This window comes from Poecilia reticulata, chromosome 9 (assembly GCF_904066995.2).
Source record: "Poecilia reticulata chromosome 9, P_reticulata-male-v2, whole genome shotgun sequence".
Classification (NCBI taxonomy): domain Eukaryota; kingdom Metazoa; phylum Chordata; class Actinopteri; order Cyprinodontiformes; family Poeciliidae; genus Poecilia; species Poecilia reticulata.
The window spans coordinates 11,372,343-11,395,124 of record NC_088838.1 but is presented as its reverse complement, the minus strand read 5'-3'; the positions used below and the strand labels follow the sequence as shown (position 1 = coordinate 11,395,124).

The following is a 22,782-nucleotide window of genomic DNA, read 5'->3' as shown; positions in this document are numbered from 1 at the left end:
GATCACGGTCTCTTGTTGCCGATCACAAAAACTGATCACCTGCTTCTCATTTTGCAGCCTGCCTTTGCAGCTGGCCTCCTCTTTCCTTCACCCTGCGCAAACGCGCATCAACAAATCCTAAGCAATATCGTGTAACGCACTGAGGGGGCGTTTACATGACAATGATCCAACAAAAACGGAATTTTTGTTCCGTTTTGTTGGATTATCTACATGAAAACGTTCTAATTCCAATCTTTGTTTACACAGTATCGGTACACATCAAAAACGTGTAACGCTCTCGTTGCGCCTAGTTGGTGCTAGGTTCTTTAAAACTAAGTGCGCATGCGTTTAAAAAAAGTTCTACTTGAAGGCACGTGTATTCGCGTTTCCCCATCAGGTACCGTTCTCCCATAGATTGGGAGAAAACATGCACCATGTGCGTCTGATTAGGGCGCATGCAGTTGGAAAAAGTGGGATAACTTTGCTGAAACACCTTGTTTGAGCTTTTACGGTGTCCGTAGCGGGCCCGGCGACATGGGCGGGCACTGGGGGACACTGAATCCCCCCCACCCCCCCCCGCGGACTGGAAGCTGTTTATCGTTTTTACCTTGGAATGGCCAACAGTCTGTTATTCCTATATCAATTTGATACAATAGGAGCTTCCGCACTTCCAGTATCCATGTCCTCTGTCACCTTTTTCAGCAGTTAAAACAGTTTAATCCGTTGCTAACAAGTCGTAACCTGTTTTTCCGAGCCGCCTTTAAACAACATGAACTCTGAGACGCTCGCGCTGGATTTACACCTGTGCGGCAGCGAAGGAGACCTGCTGCTGCTGTACATGCATGTTAAAATCATGGCAACAAACCAGCAAAACGCAAATAACTTTGCACAATTTTTTTCCCCAAACTAACCGACTGAGTTGAGTAATGCTGTTGGACACAGGCAATGATAGCTAAACAATGACTAGCTAATATCAATACAGCACCTTAAGCTTGTTAACAAGTAGCCTGTAGGCTACTGATGTTGTTGTCTATGTTCAGCTACGTAGATTAATTTTGCCCCCCAAAAATAAGTCGATGCCCCCCCCCCCCTTTTAAACTCGGCTGGAGCCGGGGCTGGTCCGTAGTTCTCTAGACAAGAGCGCTGAACAAGCAGCCGTGTATTTTGCCATCTGAGCGGTGCGGAGCGGTGAAGAGATGCTGGGGGAACCGTATCTGATGGGGAAACATGAATTGTAGTAACACCAGCATTGTGAATAGTTTCTTCTTCTTCTGTGGATTGCAGGAAGCAGCTATGTTTTGCGTCATACTATGCATGAGCTGGGGATTCTTTGGAAGAAAAGATCCATTTACTCTGTTTACATAACAACGGACATCGGTACGTTTCAGAAACATCGCACTCTGGAACCTGTTTTCAATCTGTGGCGTTGTCAGAGAAAACATTCGGTGGTTTTGGGTAAATGTACAGTACAAACGCAACAAAACTCTTCCGTTTTCACCCGAAATCATTGTCGTGTAAACGGGGCCTGAGTGAATAGGGAAGTTTGCATTTTGCGGCGGAAAATTGAAGCACGTGGGGTGAAGCACGTCAAAATGCATCAACAAGACAAATCTTATATGGCATAAAAACAATGCCACACTTGACGGAGTTTGGCTATATCGAGGCTCACTGCAGTAAAAAAGATATATGGAGCGATCAGATAGCAGGTAAAGCAGCACATAACTACACTCACCCGGATTAGCATGACAGTCAGAAAGCTAAACAAATAACCTGCAAAATTATTCAAGTCTTTGAGCTGCGGTGTAAGACGCTGGTTCTATTCTCGCTGTTGAACCGCTGCTACGAGCAACAGGTAGTAATATTTCACAGACGGAGCGCCGCTTCTGCCCCACCTGGTAGTAGGGTTGCCACCTTTGAGAAATAAAAATAAGCGACGCCCACTAATGCACGTCGTCCTAGTCTCATAAGCGGGGGCGAGGGGCTTCGACTCGGGTTACCAAGGGACCAGTCCCTATATATTTTAAGCCGGGGGACTGGGGGATAGAGAGAGAGAGACTGCCATAGACATAATATAAGCAATATTATGTCTATGGAGACTGCGGCGGCAGCTTGTCGGTTGGTCTGTGTTACCCAGAAAGCAGTTGGGGCAGCCTACTATATAGTGCTCGGGGACCACTTCTTTATCATTACACATCCACATTTGCAGAATGCGGAACAAATTGCTTCCCGTATCGGTTCAATACGAGATGCTACATTTAACAGCCAAATACTTCTTTATTTTAAGGAACGCGTGGCAAACCTTACCTGATAGTAAACTCTCACACCGAACCCCTGTTTAAAGCTGCAGCATCTAACTTAAAAATTTTTATTTTACATACGTATTAAAACTTTCGCTGTCCTAACATGAGACGGATAATCTTTGAAAAAATAAAATCGATCTCCTATGGAGTTAGATTTGTTTCACAATTATTCAATCAAAAAAAAATCATGTCAAACAAAAAAAAAAAAATCTTAACTTTTTAATCATATTTTTTTTTGGTTCTTTTTAATCATATTTTTTTTGGTTGAAACTTTTTTTTTTGGTTGAGTATTTTTATTTATTTTTTTTTAACTTTTTTTGGTTGAACTCCTCTTCTTGCTTATACAACTTTATTTGCTTTGGCGAAGCTTACATGAACATTCTGGGCGGGGCTTAAGGACGAGCAATGTAAGACGTGTTCCGATTGGTTAGCGCTGACTAAAGCGGATGACTCCCTGAGATCTCAGAACTCTGTCCCGAACTGCAGGGCTTCGGCGAGGGAGACAGAATGTGAATGGTAAGTAATCTTCACAAAATTACACCGTTTAGCAGCTTCTAAAGTGTCCACGCTGTTTCGAAGAAGAAATCTTACACAATTTATGATGACAGTCACATTTTTTGTCTGCCGCGATCCCCGGTAGCATATTATGCTAGCTAATGTTAGCACTAGGTAAAGTTCATAAACTAGGCTTGTGTAATATTTGCCTGTATTTATGTTGAATTCGTTAACCAGCGCACCTCTGTCGAGTGGCATTAAGCGTGAAAAATACCAAATATATCTGGAGGAAATATTTGTTAAAAACTTGTTTAATCATCCTTGTGTGTGTGTGTGTGTATTAACTAGCATTGAAGCTAAAATTGGAAAACAGCTGATCTTTGCACCAATGTTATTGGGTCCACGTTAATCTGCACCACATGTCAAGTGACTGTGCAGATTATTTATTTACCAAGCACATAATCAGTGTTGTCGATGAGGGGAGCCAATGTAACTGTTAAATATATATATTTTCTTCCAGATGTAAAATGTAAAACGAAGCTGGTAGGTCACAGGCCGAAGGAGGATATTCACATAATTTCAGTTTTTTCTATTATTTGGTACTTAGTTTTATTCCGAATTAGATGTAATATACATTTTGCTGTGTTATGATATTAAATTAAATTGGTGTTCAGTAAGTAGGTCTTACTGATTCTTCCAGCTGCTAGAGAGGATCAGAACATGAGGATGGAGAGACCAGCAAGTGTTGAGTCAGAGAAGGTCAGGTAGGGAAGTAAGTGTTGTTTTTTAAAATTGTCCAATTTTACTCACAACTTTATGAACTTTACATAAATTATCAGTTTACACATCAAAAGAGAACACATGAACATGAAAATTTAAGTGTGACAATAAAACATGAAAGTGAGGATCAACCACAGAACATTCCCGTTCACTGCATCTTACAGGAACCTACAAAAAAGAACAATAGAGCAATTAAACAGAGAAAGTATTTGTATTTGAAGAGAACAGAAAAATGGCAAATAAAAAAAATACTTACAATTTTAAGAAGTTGTGGACTCGCCATGTATGTGACATCATAAGAACTGATGATGATTGGGACCAGATGCTTGGGGTGGAAAAACATTTCTGGGTGTTTTCTTTGCCTGTTTATGATAGAAGTAGAAAAAAAATAGTCATCAATGTCATAGAATCAGTTGATGTTGGCATCAACTATGAAGCTGTTTAAGTGTGGACTTAAGGAGATAAACTACCTTAAAATCTTTCCATCCATGATCTGAACACACTGATCCTTGCAGGGTGGTGAGGGGGGCTGGTGGTGCCCATCTCCAGCAGCCATCAGATGAGAGACAGGGTTCACCCTGGACAGGTCACCAGTCCATCACAGGGCCCTGAAAGTCAACAACAAATAAAGAAAATGAAAGATAAATGTTAGATTAACAATAAGAGAAAAATTCTTTCCAGTTACCTTTAAATCAAATCATGTTTATTAAGCACTTGGTGTTGGTAACACACCAGTTTTTGTTGTTGAAAATGGAGCTAGCTCCTTATTGAAAAAACAAACTTACATCATGAAGACGATGTTGAGGTTCATCTTTAGAGCTGGTTGGTGATCTGGTGGAGCCAGAGCTTCTTCTGAGACAGGAAAGTCTTTAGGTTTTCTAACACCTGATTTCTCAGGCTTCCTCTTTCATCTTCATTTGCTTAGTTAGACTGCAAACATATGTTGAAGATAAAATTATTGATGAACGAGTTAGAACAACAACCTCACAATATCAAAGTCTCTCTGTCTTATGGAGCTTAATTAAAACCAGGTTAGTTTATGAATTAAAGTATAAGTCGCAACAAACAGCCTGCATTCAGTTATTACATGAAGCGGAATGATTGCTATAGTAATAATCATACAAGTCACAATAAAATTTATAAATTATTTAAGAAACCAACGCAAGTTATATATATTTACTGCACTGTTTATAATTAAATGAAGACAATTAATAAGCAAACTTACCACCAGCTAGCAACACTTAGCAGCCTTCGTCCCCCCCGGGCTCCTTTTGTGACACACATTTCATTTCCATCGGTTGTTGTCCCGTTGTGTTGTCGTCTAACTCGGATTAGGACGTCACCAGCTTGAATTTACCAAAATTAGTAACCACTGTCAAGGCCCTCTCTACTTTTAAGGCAATATTATGCGATTACAAATGACGAATTTGAACAGCGTCTCTTATCTTCCCTGCGTTCAAGTTTTTTCTTCTCTTTGTGGCGGTTTTTAAATAAATGAAAGTGTGCAATACCGCCACCATCTGGTCTGGAGTATGAACTGGAGCTAATGCCGTTGATTATAAGGTTTTACATCACACATCTGAAAATTGATTGGGTACTTTCTTAAAAATTACATCATGATTATAATTTTTTTTTATTGTATGCAATTTTAATAAATAGTATTAAGGCACTTAAAAATTCATACATATCAATTCATATTTTGTTCACTTAAAGTATACTTTTATTTTATATATTAAAAGTGTATTTTGGTACAATTATGTTTAAGTGTGTTTAAAGTACTAATTTCGAAATTGGTACAAGTATATTTTTAGTATACTTCAGATATACTTATAGGTAGTACACTTAATTAGTATACTTTAAAGTGTATTTTCACAAATTTAAGTATGTTTGAAGTATACTAAAGTATACTTTTTTTCACCTGGGACTGTAAACAACTGTAAGTATAAAGGCAAGAAACTATACAAGCAGTCACAAAATAAAAAAAAAAACATAAAACACCCTACAACCTGCAGGCATACGCTCTGAAACAGCTTATGTTGCAACACAGAGAGAAACACTGCCCTGCTCCATATCCTCCTCTTTTCAGTGGCGAGTATATTATGCTGGCGAGTTAGTGGGATGAGACGGGGAAGGAAAGTTAATTGCTTTTCTAATTGCAATATAGTAAATTATTTCCAAAAAGTATGACTTACTCATGAACGGGGTTCACAAGAAGAGATTCCTCGTTTTCTTCCTCCTCCACTTCAAACTCCACACTGCTTTGAGACTCGTCGATCTCAACACCACTCGGTGCTACACCGAATACTTTCTGAAACTTCCAAAACGACGAATTTCCGCTTCTGCGCCATATTTATTATAATTCAACGCAAAAAAACCACAACCGGAAAGACATCTCCAAAACAACCCGCTCAAAGAATCAAGTGCGTAAAGCTACCCATTACCTGTGTTACGCACGGAAATTACGTCAATGGAAAACGTCTCACAAAGTCGGCGTGATAAGTCGTTGGAAAGGTGAGTGCCTCCAGTTTCCAATGATGTCGATACCTATCTGGAGTTGGTGAGACAACTAGCGTCTTTTCTGTACGCTACAGAAGTCATTTAAAGCTCCACCAGGCTTTAACGTAAATGTCCTCACGTGTTTAGAATAATAAAATCATAAGTATTTGTGCAAAAATTATTTTGGTGACTTGTTTTTAAAAACATTAAAAGCACTTTTTGCAAGGGTTTTGAGGGGGGGGGAAATCGAGCGTGTTTGACTTTGTTTATTTAATATATATTAACGTGTACAAAACCACGTGGCATATCAAGAGCCAAAAATACATCAGTTTGTACATTTTTAAGGCACACATAATAGCAAAAAACAAAAATACATAAAACGTATTTTACCAGATTTTACACATGGTCGTTTATTCAGCTGATTGTTTCAGAGCATACAGAGATAAACTAATGCTCCAAATACTTTTTTTCATTCCTTTCATCAAGTTTAAAAGCCTTTACTGTGCATAATCAACCTGTCTGCAGAGATTTTAGCAACTGTGCAGTTGTAAACAGCAGCTATGATCCAGTGAGAGCACTTCAGGACCCCAGAGATTTTTGCATAATAAGGAGAGTTAATTAGAGGTCAGTTCAAGGATCCTCTGCAGCTATCGGCTCCACAAAGACAGGGAATCTTTGTGTCTTCAATGGGAAACTTGTAGTCATACGTAATTTCTTCATTGACGCTAATCGGCTGCCTGGAGTAAATCACGATCTTCTTCTGAGACTCCACTGTGATGATCTTTGCATAACAGTTAGGCTGTAAAGATAACAAGACATCCAAAAAAATTATATTTTAATTGTCAATGCAATATAAAGGTATTTAATAATCACTTGTTGCATTTAGCACCCGCTCTGTACCCACATTACAGCTGTGGTTGATAAACCTGGCTAAGTTTCCACATTTGGTAGCATCAATGATGGCGTCCTGGTCAACGCGGAACAAATAGCTGCTTCCGATGCCTTCCTCCTCATATCTCTGCTCCCTCATGTCTGCAATGACCTACACAAAGAGTGTGATGATACACTGCTGCACTTACACCACTGGAAACTACCAAGAACAACCAGAGGGTCCCCGAGGAACTTCTCAGAAAAAAAAAAAACATTCAGTGGAAATGATTTGTCAATAAACACATCTGTCAGTTGAATTTATCTAATTGTTTTTACCTGTCTGATGAGCTGCCCCACATATTCAATCACCATCTCGTCTGCTGCTATGGGCTCCATGGCGAACAGGCCCCACTCATGGATTAAACTCCGACTGAAACGAATCCTCTTCTTTCGAAACTAACAGAACATGAAAGGATTTAGTCTGCAGCTCCACACGCCACCAATGTTTTGGTTACATTTTACTGCTGTGTGGAGGGCAAATATCTATATCACCTTCTGAAGAACCAAAGTAATAAAAGCTAATTTTATGCATGGCTAATTAACACATGCAAATGTTTATTAACCATAAATACAGAATGAAAGATACAATTTCTACATCTTTCTCTAACACTCAGTAATTCTAATTATAGTCAGATTGTTTATTTCTTTTCTAAAAAAAGACTTGTAACAAACTCATTCAGTGATATGATTATTTGAGAATTGTTGTGGATAAAACTGTCTCAGGATGACTTGGCCTAAAAACATACGCAGAGAGAAGTTGGGTTCTTCAGCTGATTCTGCTCACAACAGAAAAACAGGACTTAAACAAAAACTTCATGTTCGGAGCTTATCAATTTTACATTTCTAATTCAGTCTTCTACTTTAAAGACAAGTGATTTCATGGCCTTAATTCCTCTTTTCCATCAATTAATCAGTTACTTACCTTCAGCTGGTTGAACTTAACCAGGTCGCTATAGCAGCTGAAAGAGGACAGCAGGCGGCGCTGTTCAGACCTGAAGTCGGATCCAGATCGCAGTGAAGTGGGTTGCTGGACGGGAATGCATAAACCCTGTGAAGGAACAGCTTGGCCTTTAATAAAACAGGCGCTGCATGAAGATTAATGCATTTTATCATCCTCTCCTCCCCACCTGATCCAGTGCAGAGTGAAGGTCAGCAGGAGGCTTGGTGTCCAGGAGATATTTTATCTTGTCCTTCCTGCTGATTCTGTAGAAACCTTCACTGCGAGCGCAGCCCGTCCTGTGGACCGGCTGCCCCTGGCTTTCCTCGCTGCTCTCCGTTGGGACCTTAGTCAGTAAGCAGGAGTTAAGGAAAGGAAGCAAAGATTGTGACACAATCATGAAGAACACAAGGAAACACCAACCATATGAGAGAATCATTCTATGCAACATTATACCAAGTATTTTTAGGCATTTTCACAATTTATAAAATTGTATAAAAAAATACAGTGGCTTCAAGAGGTATTATATTCCTTGAACATTTCAATTTTTCACACTACTTTCTAAATATTGATTGTATTGTATATGAAATTTATGGGAATAATACAAATTAGTGAACAATTGTGAAATTTAAAGAAAAAGAAAAATGGCTACCAATATTTTTTTGGGGGTAAAATACTTTTGTGACACTTCTGACACTTTATGCTTGAAGCTGGAAACAATTTGAAAAAAATACAAGCGGTGCACATATTTTACAAAATCCTGTATCTTAAGCATTTCTACAGTTAAATGGGATTTAAGCACATTTCTTTTAAATGAATATTTCAATTAACATATTTAATCTCTATAGTGATCCAGCACTATGGAGAACAAAAAGGATATGAGGATGAGGAATCCAGAAAGTGTCACTGAGCCACCCAGGACTGTTATCCTGCTTCTGCAGCCTTTCATAGGTACTCAGCAGATGTCTGGCATCCTCTTCGTCCAAACCGTCCCTACAGATGTTATGCAGGATATTATACTCCTCACACTGTGAACGTCTCCTCAGGCGATGATGCTGACACCACCAATTTATTCCATTAAACAATCTTTGACGAAGGCGGGCCCTCTTTCTGCGCCTCAGCCTCCTCAACAGTTTTTGCCTCGATGAGGGTTTGACGTCATTATAAAGCCCCGGCATATTCTCCAGTCCCCGCAAGGGTTTTGTTCTCACACCTGAGCCCATGCGTACACGGTTTCCATCGGCAGAGTCAAACGAAGATTCAGAAAGACTGGATGGAGAGGATATAGGGAAGGGAGAAACACAAAGAAGGCTGTCACGTAACAAAGGAAGAGACATTTGTGTCTTCCTCCTGTGGACGATGTCTCTTCTAGGTAAGAAGATGTCCCGTCCAGGAGTTTTTGGGGGAGTGATATATGGATTGCTCGACAGTGGTAGAACGTCTGGAGGGCTGCAGAGAGGTGAAAAAACTGTGTTCCCCTCGAAAGTTGCTGTCGTTTGACCAATTGTTGACATACTGCTGTAAGTCCATCCACCGCTTTCCTCCCTCCCAGGAGTTTTAGGCTTCTCCTCGTACGACGGGTAGGAGGCAGGTGGGAAATGGGAAGAAGCTAGAAGAACATCACTACTTGCTGGGGAGAGAGACATGACTTCACTGGCTTCATCCGAGTCCAAATCGATCAGTTCGGCAGCGATACCCTTGCCTGGTGTGGGTGGGCTCTCCATTTCATCCAGAGGTGCTGGAGACGCCGGTTTGCTTTTGATCAGATTGTCAGGGTCACTGTCCACCAAGCTGCCAGTGGGAGTGAGAGGCCTCAGGTCGCCTATGCCCTCCACAGACTCTGGAGTGCAGGCACGGCGTCTTGAGTGCACACAGAGACCTGGCTCCGCTGATTAACAAAACAAAGAAGAAAACAGATTTACTTATGTTCAATCGAGAATACTCTGGTTAGAGAAAAAACAGAATCTTGGGGAAAATTACTACAACTTTAGAAAGAAAATACAAAACACTCTGAAACAATTACCTTCAAGTCCAATAGGTAAGATGAGCTCTGAGTCTGAATGCTCACAGTGCTGCAGCTCCACCATGGAGTCCACATCGCTGCTCTCTTGGAGGCCGGCTGTACAGTTCTGCTCCATCTGATCCCTACGCCGTGACTCTAACCAGTCCTCCAAGTCCAGCTCCAGCTGCGCTCCAGGTGTTAGAGGAGCAGTGGGAGTCACAATGAGCTCCAGCTCCACCGACTCTTCATCAGAAGATATCACAATGCATTTGTCATCACTCCTGTCATCCTCCTCTTCCTCCTCATCATGTTGTGAACTGAGGTTGGAAGACGAGTCATCGAAGCTCTCTGAGGACTCCGACGAGTAATCGCTTTCTTCCGAGGCGCTGCTCTCCGATAATCTCTCTGCAGATTAAGATGAAATTATTGACTAGTATGTGATAAGTTAGATATTATTTGTGATGCAGCCTTTAACAAACCTCTTCCAAGGCGGCGTCCCTCGGTACTCGTTCGGCAGACAACAGCATCTTCATCTTCAAACCTTTTCTGTGCTGATGTCCTTTTTTCACATCGCTGACCAACATCATATTCATAATCTCTGTCAGACTAATTAAAGGATATCTTATTTGCCACAGTTTTATCAAATTCAAACTTAACAGTTTAAGAAATTGATGCAAAAATGCAAAATCTTAGAAAGTATATCTGTCTAGTTTCAAGCGCAAATGTCTTAGTAAACTTGAAATAAGGAAAAACTAATTTACAAGAAACTTCAACAAGATATAGGAGCTTGTCTTAAGTCCACAATCCCTTAACATTGATTTAAAAAGTACTAGTTCAACTGGAATATAACATGGAAAAAATGTTTTGTTATACGTGGAAAGATCTGCCAGTAGAAATAATACTTTTAAAAAAAAATCAGTATTAAGGAATTATTTGCTGAAAACAAGCTCATTTATCTTGATGAAAAGCTGATTTTAAGCTAGTTTTGTCTTATTTCAAGTGTACTAAGATATTTGCACTAGAAACTAGACGGAAAACACTTGCTAAGATTTTGTGATTTTGAATTAATACTAAATGACATCAGGACGATATGCTAACAACAAATGCACAAATCAAAATGTTGACTTCTGATCTCCACTTTTTGTAAATTGTCTGACTTAGTCAATTTGATAAGTACAGTATAAGAAAGTCTAAACAACAGTATTCAAAATATGTAAGAGTTCATTGATTATTTATATTACAAGCACAGACAACATCAGTTCTAACTGGTAGTGATGATATATCGCATCATTACTGATCAGAAAGAAAATTGTATTTCCAGGCACCGGTCACTGCTGCTGAAAATCAGCTGATTCCTCATCATGGATTTATAGGTTCTTCTCTAATTATAAGAGATCATTTTATTGCCTACTATAATTACTGTAATTACTTTACAAGCATTTACCATAAGAACTGGGATAATAGCCTCTACTTGGTCTGACATCTGGTGGTTATCGTTATGCGTATTGTCTCCTTCCTTCTCTTCATCATCGCTGTCCAGCTCCAGAGGTCTGGCATGTCTCCGTTTGGCTGCGTTTGATTTCTCCACATCGTCATCCTCCTGGTGCAGCTTTAAAGCTGAAACAAGTATTTGGACACAGATTGGTTAAAAGGGAAATGTTCTAGTCTGGTAACAAGAAGATAAAAATAAAAAAAATACTCCAACCTTTCTGGGCAGAACTGGACTCGTTTTCTGTTTCCTCTGATCGTTTTCTTTTTACCTGAATAAAAAGTGTTTTAGCATGAATAATTCATTCACTCTGCAGTGGTATAACAGTGTGCCTAATATTGGAAAAATATTTTACCCTGAATGAAGGCAGAGGAGGTTTCTTGCCCTTCTCACTAATGTGGCTGAGGAGATTCATGACGCCTGGTGCTCCACTTTTCACGGGAGAAACTTGGACCTTCAAAGAGAAAATGTACACTCATGATGCAAAAATTTATTTGCTTGGAGGATTGCAACTAACTATTATCTTAGTTCTCGATTAATCTATTGGTTGTTCTGACGATTTATTGATTAATCGGATAAAAAAAAGTTTTGGCACCTTCTGCAGATTTTTCACTTTAATATCAGAAATACATCTGTAGATTATTTTTAGATTAACCCACTAACAATGGGATCACAAAAGGTGCCTGAGAGGAGATAATTTTTTTTTTATTGCATTTGAACCGGGTGAAGCTAAAACTAGGCAACTTGAGGAGTTTTGGGTTGAATATATTTAAAAAAGTTTTTTCTTATATTAAAATCAAAATGTTAACATTTTTGCACAGTTTTCGCTTAATTTGCCTTAATCTTTCAGCAATTGGTCTTTTTTTTGGGTCTGTGTACTTCCACACGATTAACCAATAACTAAATTAGTTGAGGGTTATTTGAATAATTGATTAATCAGATTAATTGAACCCTTTTCAGCCCTCTTTACTTGACACACAAAAAAGTTTACCCAAATAATTTCATCGGGGCATTAAACATAAAGCACAACAAGCAAACCTTTTTCTTCTCTTGACAGTCCCACCATGCCTCAAACGCCCTAAAAGCCACTCCTTCAATCGTTCGCCGAGTGATGTCTTTCCTGATGATGGATTTCAGCTCATCCATGAGAATGTCTAAAACCTTCTCCACTGTTATCTTATGGCGGTGTTCCTGTGCAGGACTGTAGTTTGGTGGTGGCACGAAGGGGTTAAAAGAGGGAAACGGCGGGGCGAACCAGGGAGGTCGAGGGAACGGGAAAGGTGGTGCGCCCCCGAGCCTTGGAGGTAGTGGTGCTGCGGGCTGCACAGGTACAGGGTATATAGGCAAAAGAGGTGGAACAGGTAGCGGTCCAGGTAAAGGTGGAGGAGGAACCAGAAAGGTTGGCGGGGGAGGAGCAATGGAAGGAGGAGGTTGGGTAGGAGGAGGTGGGATGGGGATGCACTGAGGTGGGATCCAGCCTGGAGGTGGGATAGGGATGGTGCCATTCGGTAGGCGAGGAGGGACAGGAGGGAGAGGTGGAGGGAAGGGAGGGACAGGGAAAGAGGCTTGTGGAGGATGTGAACATCCGACTGAAACTGGAGGAGGAGCTATGGGGAGACTGCGTGAAGTGGGATTAGAAGCTGCAGAGGGAGATTTAGGGAATGAGGATGTGTCTTTTGCTGGTGGCAGAGATCCAGATTGGAATGTACGGGGAAGATGTATATCTTTATGTACAGCACAATGTTCCTGGGGAACAAACAAACAAAAGCAACTTATAACATAAATATTACAAATGCAAATAAAATAGTTATTTTAGTGTCTACGCGATGCCTTGAAAAAGCTTTCATCAGTCTTGAACTTTGCCTTGTCACATTTTTGTGGTAGACCAACATGAAATTACATGTTTGTAAAGCAGAGAAAGAAGAATTTATGGTTTTAATTTTTTAATGAAAATCTAAGGGGTGTACATTTGTGTTCACCCCCTCTACTCACATACCCCTAAAAAAATCTAATGTAAAAGATTCCCTTTAGAAGAAGCTGCGTGTAATTTGATCTCAGGATATCCCAAGCTTTGGAGATCTCAATGAGTCCTGTTCAATCAGTCATTCAAAAATGAAAATAATAACAGTATGGCACATGGTCACTGGTCAGAATTGATGGAAATATGGAGAGAGATAAATATAAAACAATCCAGGAGGAAAGAAAAAAAACACAAATACAGCCAGGGCTCCAATAATGCGGCTTCCAGTCCCTTACAGCTGGCTACTGTCTCCAGATCTAAATTCAATTTTGCAGCAAAGCTTGATGTGACTGATTTTGTTATTTTTTTATTTGCAAAGACAAATAGGCTATAAAGTACGTGTTCAGGGGGAACCTGAAACGAGTATAAAACCTTTAGCAAGGCGCAGTATCTAAAATGCTCATGCAGAAAAATAGAAAAAATACCTCTGAGGATGAAATCCATGGAGATGTTTCAGTGTCTACATGAACTCTGCTTTCCGAAGGTTCAACCTCAGAGGGAGAGGGAGACTGGGAGTTTGCTTCCAGAAACAAAACAGCTCGATTGGTTTCATCCTCTTCGTTTTCAAGCGCCGATGGACTGATATTCCCCGCATCGTGGCAGGGGCGACGGCAGCTGCTGGTAGAGGAGTCATTAGGCGACAGAGAGCAAAAAAGAAAATCCTCCGAGGAAGCACACTTAGGAGAGCAACGACCGGATGCAGGGCTGTCTGGAGAGGGTTCATCAGCCTTTGAAATGTTCCTATCCAAGAATAAAGCATCGGAAATCTGACTGTTTATCAGCAAACTTTCAATGCGGGAGTCCAAACTCTCCACTGCGGGTTGCTGCTTTCTGTGTGGGAAGTTTACTGCAGTTTGACTGTCAGCTGTGAAATGAATGCTCTGGATGCTGACAGCGTTGTGCGAGAAAATCACAGAAGAAGAGCTACCCGAGAGTTCTGACTGCTGAAGACCGGAGGCAGGACTGCAGGGGGGCTCCTTGTAGGCAGAGCACTTCACTTCGTCACGCCACACTGCGAGCTGCTTCTGATTCGAGGGTGGGTTCAGAGGCTGCGGCTGGCTACTCTTAAACAGAAGGCTGACATTTGAAGGCGGACGAGATCCCCTGTGATGCCTCGCGGGTCTGGAACGGCAAAGCGCTCGTCTTAAATGTTTATGAAGACTATAGCTGGAAGGCTCTCCCTGGAGGACCGGAGTCGCCTGAAGGCTGGAGTAGCAGGAGTCCTGGGAGAGAGGAGTCACAGACAGGCAGGGAGTGCGGGGGGTTCCCTGAGATTGTGGCGTTAGGCCCAGGCTGCAAGGAGTGTCCCCCCAAATGCTGGAGTAGGCTGTGTCCAGGGAGAGGGGTGTGGCAATGCTGGCAGGGCTGGAGGCGTTTCCTGACTGCTGAGCAGCTGTGCTGGTCTGCAACAGGAGGGACAGATGAGGGAAAGCAACACGAAGCCAAAATGTTATTTAGCCTCTGGAAGGGCTGGGCGAAATGGCTTCAAAATGAAATCTCTGATATTTTCATACTGGATCCGACTTTCATTTCACTTTGATCCCAAAATGAAATCAAATGTCATATTAATTGAAATCCTTCAAAGAGTTTAAGACCATTATGAATTAAACTGAACACCTGTATTGGAACACAAATGCACAAATTGGCAATAAATTTGCACTTACCCAGGAAGGACGTAAAACAGCTAGCTAGCTATCAAGGGTATATTAGCAGCTAGCTCCTAGTAGCTACAACTGCCTCGAGTCACAGAGGGCAATAAAGATGTGTCCTAAACTCAAAGTTTAGGCTGGACGCACGGACGTCACTCTCAACTTTGGTAAGGCAAGGAGTGCAATGGTGAAAATAAAATCCAGATTTTCAACCCAAAAATTTGATTTATCGATAAAATAGATTTATCGCCCAGCCCTACCGTGTGGCGTCAGCATCCAAAGCATCACAAGCAGCTTTATTGTTTACCAGCAGGGCGTCGACTAAGCTCTGCAGGGCGCGCTCACTGCTTCCCACTGGCAGCGTCCAGGGAGTATATGGACCGTTAAACAGCAGCTGGAGATATCTCGTCCTTTTCTCACCTGAGGAAATCTTTGATTAGTCAGTTAATCAAAGACAATTACATCTACCTAAATGTAAGAGGGGGAAAATAACCATTTTTACCTTTAGGGTCGATTTCCACATGTATGATGTTTCCCATCACAGATGTCTGATGAAGGTGCCGCACAGCGTTCTTTGCAGCTCTCACCGTGTCAAAGACGACCTTCGCAACGCCCAGATGCTTCTTGTTCTTCGGGTGGTAAAATATTTCCACTTCTTCGACTTTACCATATTTCTGGCACATATTTGTGAGGAATGTTTCCCTCACATTATCATTTAACCTGCAAAATGTCACTTCCTTGGGAGGTACAGGCCCAACGTACCACTCATCAATCTGGAAAGACATGCATAAACATAAACATACATTTTTAATTTTTTCTGTCCAAGTCCCTTTACAGGCACGTCTAAAAAGATAATTAACAAAAGTTAATTTACTCCAAATAAGAAATTCAATTTCAAATGTTAACTTATCACATATGAACTCGTGGTTGTCTCTATTATTTTAATGATCACAGCCTACAGTTAATTAAAAAAATAATAATAATTTTCAGAAAAAAAACTAAAGAGTTTCTCTGAAAGCTCTTATTCCAGCTGAAGTTTTTGCCTTCGTAATGTTAATTTCATAATTATCTCAATGCAGCGGTTACCTTTACCTGCTGTACACCTTTTTTTCACTGTACTTTTTTCTCAAGATGTTTGTTTTTTTAATGTTCAAAACCCATGGACATTATGCACATAAAAAAATAAGTAATCTGACTTGGTCGCTATTTCTAATAACTGCACAGTATTTTCTGTTTTAGGCTTGTTTTATTATACATTATTTTAACAGTTTAGGAACTTTTTGTGTGAACCGATATACCTAATGCTGCTGTTACACCTGAATTTCCCATTTGCAGAACAATAAAGAGTCTTTCTATTCTATTCTTCTGTAGCACTCTGAACAGCCAGATGACCTTTTGTTGCTTCCCTTCTGAGTGGAGGGTGTCATTGACTGGATTTCTGTGTTTTTATCGATGTTCAATTGAAATAGAATATTTATATTTGGATCTTTGATTAGCTGTGAACCTCAAAATGAACTGAAATAAGTAAACTTTTGGTAATATTTTTATTTTGATGCTATGTAACTGTATGTATGGCTACATACGAAAAGTACCTTATATTTAGGAACCAATAGATCAGTCTTGTTGTATTTACTCCACAGGCGGCAGACTCTGGGATCTCTGACGGTGTCCACAGGAAACAGACCTAAATCCTCAACCTGACAACGAAAAATACTTATAATTATCGTGGAATATAAAACGAACTAATCTGAATGTTTAGGCAAAAGATGGACGCAATAATTGGAGGTTTGTACTTACGGGTATGTTAAAATATTGTCCATCAAAGCGACACACTTTGTATAGTCCTTTAGTTAAGGCAGGGTCAATGATTAATTTGCAACTTTTCCACTGCTGACGAGGTGTATCTGTCTCTGTAAATTGGTTTTCGCTTTCCATTACATTAGTAAAACCTGTAAGAACGTCAAAAATAAAGGCCTTATGGCGTCATTTTGCACCACGGTCAATGCTACTGTAAGCTTGCAGAAATGAGTTCTCCAGCAGAGGTTAACACGCCCCAACAGGTGATGGAGAGCATCACCTGTGTCCATATCTGAAAGATAACAGGCTGTGAAACAAAACGTACTCAAATGCCCAAAGTTAGTCCAAGCGAAACACTTCTTATCTCGCTTACCTGTACCGAAGTTTTGTCTTTTGAACAGGCAACATTGTTGCAAAGCTGTTAAGGTTTTTTCCGGTGTTTTTTTTACACGTCGTCGCGCTGGTAAGATAATGGATTCATCCGCCAGGAGGCAGAAACAGAGAATGTAATGTAGATCCTTGGGCTGGGCGGAAGAACACCGAAAGAGTGGAGTTACATGGAAAGTGCAACTAGGGAAATATCCCTCCAAAATTAAACTCAGCTTCTTATTGAATAAAATATGCTTAAGGAACTTTATACAAAAATCTAAATATAAATTGAGCAATTTTATATAAAATTGCTTGTTTTATTTCTGTATAATAATTAACTTGTAATACATTCATGATAAGGATTCGAGTCATAAAACGTGTAGTGTGTGTAATAGACTGCAAGAAGAAACTGAATTTTTAGTCTGTATCAGGTTTCTTTCACTGTCCATATACTTCACTTTTATTATTTATTTCGTTTTTAAATATTATCTATATCCAACAGCAAATGCTGAGTCCAAAATTCACTTCAAACAAAGAAATGGTCATAAAGGCAACTCAGAGACAACATCAATTTTGTTATCCACCTTCAACAGTGATAAATCTTAGTATACATCAAGAAACTTTGAGATTTGGTAAAACATTTTTAAACCAAATACTACTTGCTTAATAATTTAATTCAAATTTATAACACAACTCTATTGTGTTAAGCCACACCAGACCTGGATCAGTCCATATTTTACCAATGAATGTTTTTAAAAGAACCTGATTTAGCTTAACTCCAGAGGTATATCTAAATCTCTGCATTTTAAAATTTAAGCTCAACACATTCTAGCGCTTTGCTTTGCGTCTAAAAATGTTGACGCATCCAGTTGTGGTGGGCGTGCTAACTGTGTGTCTTCAGCGAGGGGAATGTCATTGTTGCTTGAGCAGAAGGCATCTGCTCAAGAAGCTCTGTTCACTGAAACACAACAAATGGACTTTCAGTTAATGAAAAACAGTCTTGAAAATTTGTGCAGAAAAAGTCTTAGCGAAAAAACAAACAAAAAAGAAATCTTTTTCTTTGGTTTACTAAAGAAAAATGGTTTGTGGGTCTTTGTTTGTGACAGATGCTCATGGCTGAGAGCCTTGACCTAATTCAAACCACGATGTCCACACGTTTCCTGTGTGATTGATTCTGCCATGAACTCAGACGGGTTACAGTTACGGGAAATGTCCGGCTGCCTTCAGCTCGTCGTTCTCGGCCCCGTGATTCAGCTGTTTCTGGAGCTGAATAACCTGGTCCAGCTCTCGGATCTGCCGGTCCGTTTTGTGGCTGACTAGCGTGCGGTAGAAGTGGACAGCGAAGACGATGAAGACGAGCCCGAACGGCACCATTATGCAGGTGGACGCGATGGCCGCCGCCTCGCCGGAGCTGATGGTGGCGTTGGTTTCCTTTTTGAGCGGCAGGAACTTCACCCAGCACAGGAGCATGACCTCAGTCAGAAACAGGAGGGTGCCGATGACCGTGGAGAAGGCCCACGCCAGCTCTATGTGGCGATGCATGCGCTCGTGGGGGGACTCGTTGACGGAGTTGAGGTTGTGAACGTTGCTGACGGCCTCCAGGTTCGGGAGGATGCAGGTGCTGATCATGAGGGCAAACAAGTGCACGGCGACCAGAACCGTGGTGCAGGCGCTGAAAGCGATCAGCAGTCCAGGAGGATACGTGTGAGTGGGCTCCAGCTGCACCTCCACCATGGCAACCTGAGAGAAAATGTCAAGACATGTTTAAGCAGCAACAACAACAGCCGGTAAAGATTTTCCTTTTATTTAGTTCTGCCATGTTGAAGTTGAGACATAGTTTAACATATCCGATGTTAAACTTTGATTCGTGTAAATGGAATCAGTTTCATGGTCTGTACTGTCAACTCAGTTCTAATGATGGACACTTTATTTTTCCTTTCACAAGAGTCACTTTCTTTGCTTTAGCCATGCATCAAATTTGTTTTATTTCCTCAAATAAATGCATTAACAATGAATCTATTCATTGTTGATCACAATAACATCATGCCTCTATTTATTATCCATAACCAGTTATCCTTGCAGGCTGCCAAAGATTTAGAACTGGGAAAGGTCACCAAACTCAAGTGTTTGGTGATTCAGCCAACATGAAGTGGCTGAATCGCACTTTGGGATCTTTACTTGTAAAAAATAATGAAATATGAAAATGAATATTTTCATTATCCTTCGTAAGTATATGTTACTTTGTGTCAATCTATCACGACAAATCAACTAGAACACAGTGTTTGTGGGTGAAATGAAACCAAACATGAAATAAAAATTCATTTGCATCTCTCATATCTGCGCTAAAAATACTGTTCTGTATCTATTAAAAATTTTTGTACTTCAGGATGTAACAAGGTCTCAGTAAATAGACATGTTACTTTCCCTTCATTACACTTCAGTTTCAGCCAACACCTTTTTTTCAAAGCGTTTTCTGTCCACCTCGGCTACATTCGGCTCGCTGGCAACGATGCGAGCAAATATTTACGGCACCTTGGAAAAAGTATTTAACTGGGACTTTTATGAAATATAATTTTTTTAAAACAAAAGTCTGAAAAGTGTCAGTGCTTATGCAAGTCTCTTGCGTACATCGCTACCGTTTGGGGTGATCTGAAATTTGTTGGTTTTTTTGACCATGTAGTAGTCTACCCAAGTCAAAAAGTTCAGTGTTCGTATCATCTGACCAGAGGACCGTCTTCCACATGTTTGCTGCATTCCCTAAATGGCTTTACTAAAAGTTTTATTTATAAATATGGTATTCGTATTGTCAGTGTAAAGGTATAACTTGTGAACTGCATGGTTAACATTCCTCCTGTCCTGATGCAGACACCAGGACAAGGTGTGAGGTGAGAGAAACAAAAGAACAATTGTTCCTGCTTTTTGTGTGCGTGTGAGCCTGATCTGTGTTCTCCAGCCCCCGGCTAATCCCAGCAGATGATCACTCACCAAAGGGAAGGTTCTGCTGGAAGTTTCTTCCTGTTAAACTGAAGTTTTCCTTTGAACCGCCACCGTGGGAGTGACTGGTGCAAAGTCAATCTGCTGAGCTTCCTTAGACATAAAACCATTCAGCAGTTGACATAATGAGCTCAATTTAACTGCGTTTTACTACTTTCTGATTGAAACGGGTGGAATCTATCTATGTGGCTGGACTGATTTACGTATTTCTGCACACACATTAGTTCTCTTTTTTCCTGTACAGTAACTTGAGATCACCTCTGTTGTGAATTTTTGTCATACAAAACTGAACTGAACTCTCCACCCGAGCTGTGAACGTCCGCAACTCCTCCAAGAGTTTACCACAAGCGTTCGGGCTGCTTCTCTAATCAATGATGTCTTCGGCCAGCCTGTCAGTTCAAATGGGCGTCCTTGTCTTACAACTTTTTCTTCTGAGATAATATACTGTTTCATTTTTAAATCAATTGAGCATTAATTGCTCCACAGAAAGTTCAGTTTGCGACATTATTAAGCACTTCTGTTTTAAACTGATCCAGAACTTTGACCAATCTGCTGTGTTCTTTGACTCATGATAGTTTTTTGTTTTTTTTCTAACTAACCTATGATACCTTCAAAGAGCAGCTGAGTCTATACTGGGAAAATTACAAGTGAATACAATCAGGAGTATCAGAAAAGGGAGCCGAATATGAATACATATGCGCATAATCATTGTCATTGTTTTTATTTTTAAATCGCACTTATACATATGCACGGTTTCATGTTGGAGTATAGAATTAAAGCCCAATAAATTGCACTAATTGTTGAGGTTGCAGCTTGGCTAAAGTTGACAGAGGAGTGAATACTTTTGGCGCTCGCCTGTTGGCCATTATAAAGGAGGGATCGTCGCTGAAAACAATAATCTGCGTCACACGCAAACTCTCCGGGTGTTGGTGCCCACGGCCTGTGAAGCTGCGCATTATATCTGTGAAAACTTAAACCTCACTTACTCACCATTGCGAAACCCGACAGCAGAGCCGAAGTGCGGCTGGTGGCTTTGAGCTTAGCTCGGCTCAAGTACAACTTTCTCCAGGACAGCGCCTGCATGGAGTGCTCGTTCAGGCTCATTCTGACAGCTGTTCCAAGGAGAGACCGAAAAGTTTTCCTGACGACGCGGAAATATGTTCCCACACAACACGCTTGGAGTCGACGTAGGAGCTTCAGCCCCGGTCGGATGCTAAAAATAAGACTTCTATAGGGCAGCTCTGAAAATCTGTCAAAAACTTCTCCGCAACAGCTGACTGTTGAAATCTATGAGGAGGAAACTCAAGATACCCACAATTCAATGCTGCTCGCAGCCGCTGCAACTGTCAGGTCTGCCCCCTCCGCTCCGCTCCGCTTCCCCTTCCCTCTGAAAAATAAATTGTTTGACATCATTGCTCTCTTTGACCCCCTTTCTTTTTCGTTTTCGTTCATTCTTTTGTTGATTTAAGATCATCTTCTGTATGTGCAGTGGTCTTTATGGTGCACGCCACTTGATCACTTTGAAATTTAGTTGAAGTTAACCTCTGCATTATTGCTATAAGCAGGTAAATAAAAACAAGCTGTCTTTTTTTACAGAGAGATCTCTGTGTCAACGAGAGCCCGGTTCAACTCTAAAAATGCGTGACTGAGTAAAAAAATGCGTGACGCTCCACTTTAGTAAGTAAACCCATTCAGATGCAGGCAATGGCATGACAGCAACTCAATGCATGTAGATATTCTACTTTCTGCCTTCAAATGGAGCATTTTAATGGAGAAGAAAGATGATTTAGGACACCTTAGTTATGTGGGATCATTGTTGGTGACCGAGGCACGCTTGTCTGAGTATTTTGGAAACTACTGATCTCATAGGAATTTCAGATATAGCCATTTATTTGACTTATGGTCTGAAATATCCATTGAGCATATCCATATGGATATCCATTCCAGAGGTCAGATGGAAATGGGTGGACTTGTTGGATATGACATAAAGGCAACAGTAGCTCAAAAAGCTATTTCTTGTAATCAGGTAATGTAAAATACCAGCAAACTTATCCTACATTTCCTGAACACTTACAAAAATTTGAAATTAGACAATTTTTTGGTCTGATGAGTCTCAATTTCAGTTTCAGCTAACTACATTCAAATGGAAGGGGTCAAAAATATAAGCACCAGGAAAGCATAGATCCGTCCTATATGTCTGTCTTCTATCACTGGCTTAGGCAGCTGCTGATGGTGGTAAAATGCTACAATAGATTTATTCTTTGCACACTCTGGACCCTTTGCAACAATTTGAGCATTGTTTAAACTCCACAACCTGAGTATTGCCACTGGCTATGTCCATCTCTATATGACCACAGTGTAAGTCATCTTCTGATGGCTTGTCCCATCCGGTTTAACACACCGTGTCACAAAGCTCAAAAGGTCTCAAACGGATTTGTTGACAGTAACAAAGAGTGAGAAGACTGTACTGTAAGTTCAATAAAGCACATTTACATGTGGTGGAGATAAACCAATCATAGTTGCATAGCTGACAAATCTGCAGGAA

General features: G+C 40.6%; 2 protein-coding genes across 2 annotated transcripts; both read right to left on the bottom strand.

The window, feature by feature from the left end:
• Window positions 1–6,301: 6,301 nt before the first annotated feature.
• LOC103470662 (histone-lysine N-methyltransferase SETD1B-A-like) lies at window positions 6,302–17,602 on the bottom strand. Its single transcript, XM_081611136.1, has 17 exons — window positions 16,875–17,602; window positions 16,670–16,774; window positions 15,580–15,850; window positions 15,338–15,497; window positions 13,854–14,874; window positions 12,447–13,154; window positions 11,764–11,862; window positions 11,625–11,679; window positions 11,364–11,536; window positions 10,399–10,525; window positions 9,941–10,324; window positions 8,798–9,805; window positions 8,108–8,271; window positions 7,903–8,028; window positions 7,257–7,376; window positions 6,955–7,092; window positions 6,302–6,849 (listed from the first exon to the last, which is right to left on the bottom strand). The coding sequence occupies exons 1-17, from the start codon at window positions 17,010–17,012 to the stop codon at window positions 6,676–6,678; spliced, it is 4,971 nt and encodes a 1,656-aa protein (XP_081467262.1). The 5' UTR covers window positions 17,013–17,602; the 3' UTR covers window positions 6,302–6,675.
• Window positions 17,603–18,427: 825 nt separating this feature from the next.
• Window positions 18,428–21,610, bottom strand: LOC103470606 (calcium release-activated calcium channel protein 1-like). The gene is made up of 2 exons (XM_008419173.3): window positions 21,228–21,610; window positions 18,428–18,983 (listed from the first exon to the last, which is right to left on the bottom strand). Exons 1-2 carry the CDS (start codon window positions 21,339–21,341, stop codon window positions 18,444–18,446), a joined length of 654 nt encoding a protein of 217 aa, XP_008417395.1. The 5' UTR covers window positions 21,342–21,610; the 3' UTR covers window positions 18,428–18,443.
• Window positions 21,611–22,782: the final 1,172 nt, after the last annotated feature.

Bases quoted from the DNA above. Each gene is read 5' to 3' on its own strand.
- LOC103470662 (XM_081611136.1), bottom strand. From the start codon at position 17,012: ATGGAAAGCGAAAACCAATTTACAGAGACAGATACACCTCGTCAGCAG. The intron at 14,875-15,337 runs GTAGGGCTGGGC...CTAAATAACATT, and splicing joins TTGGATGCTGACGCCACACG to TTGGCTTCGTGTTGCTTTCC. The intron at 11,863-12,446 runs GTTTGCTTGTTG...TTCTCTTTGAAG, and splicing joins ACTGTCAAGAGAAGAAAAAG to GTCCAAGTTTCTCCCGTGAA.
- LOC103470606 (XM_008419173.3), bottom strand. From the start codon at position 21,341: ATGAGCCTGAACGAGCACTCCATGCAGGCGCTGTCCTGGAGAAAGTTG. The intron at 18,984-21,227 runs GTGAGTAAGTGA...ATTTTCTCTCAG, and splicing joins TGCTGTCGGGTTTCGCAATG to GTTGCCATGGTGGAGGTGCA.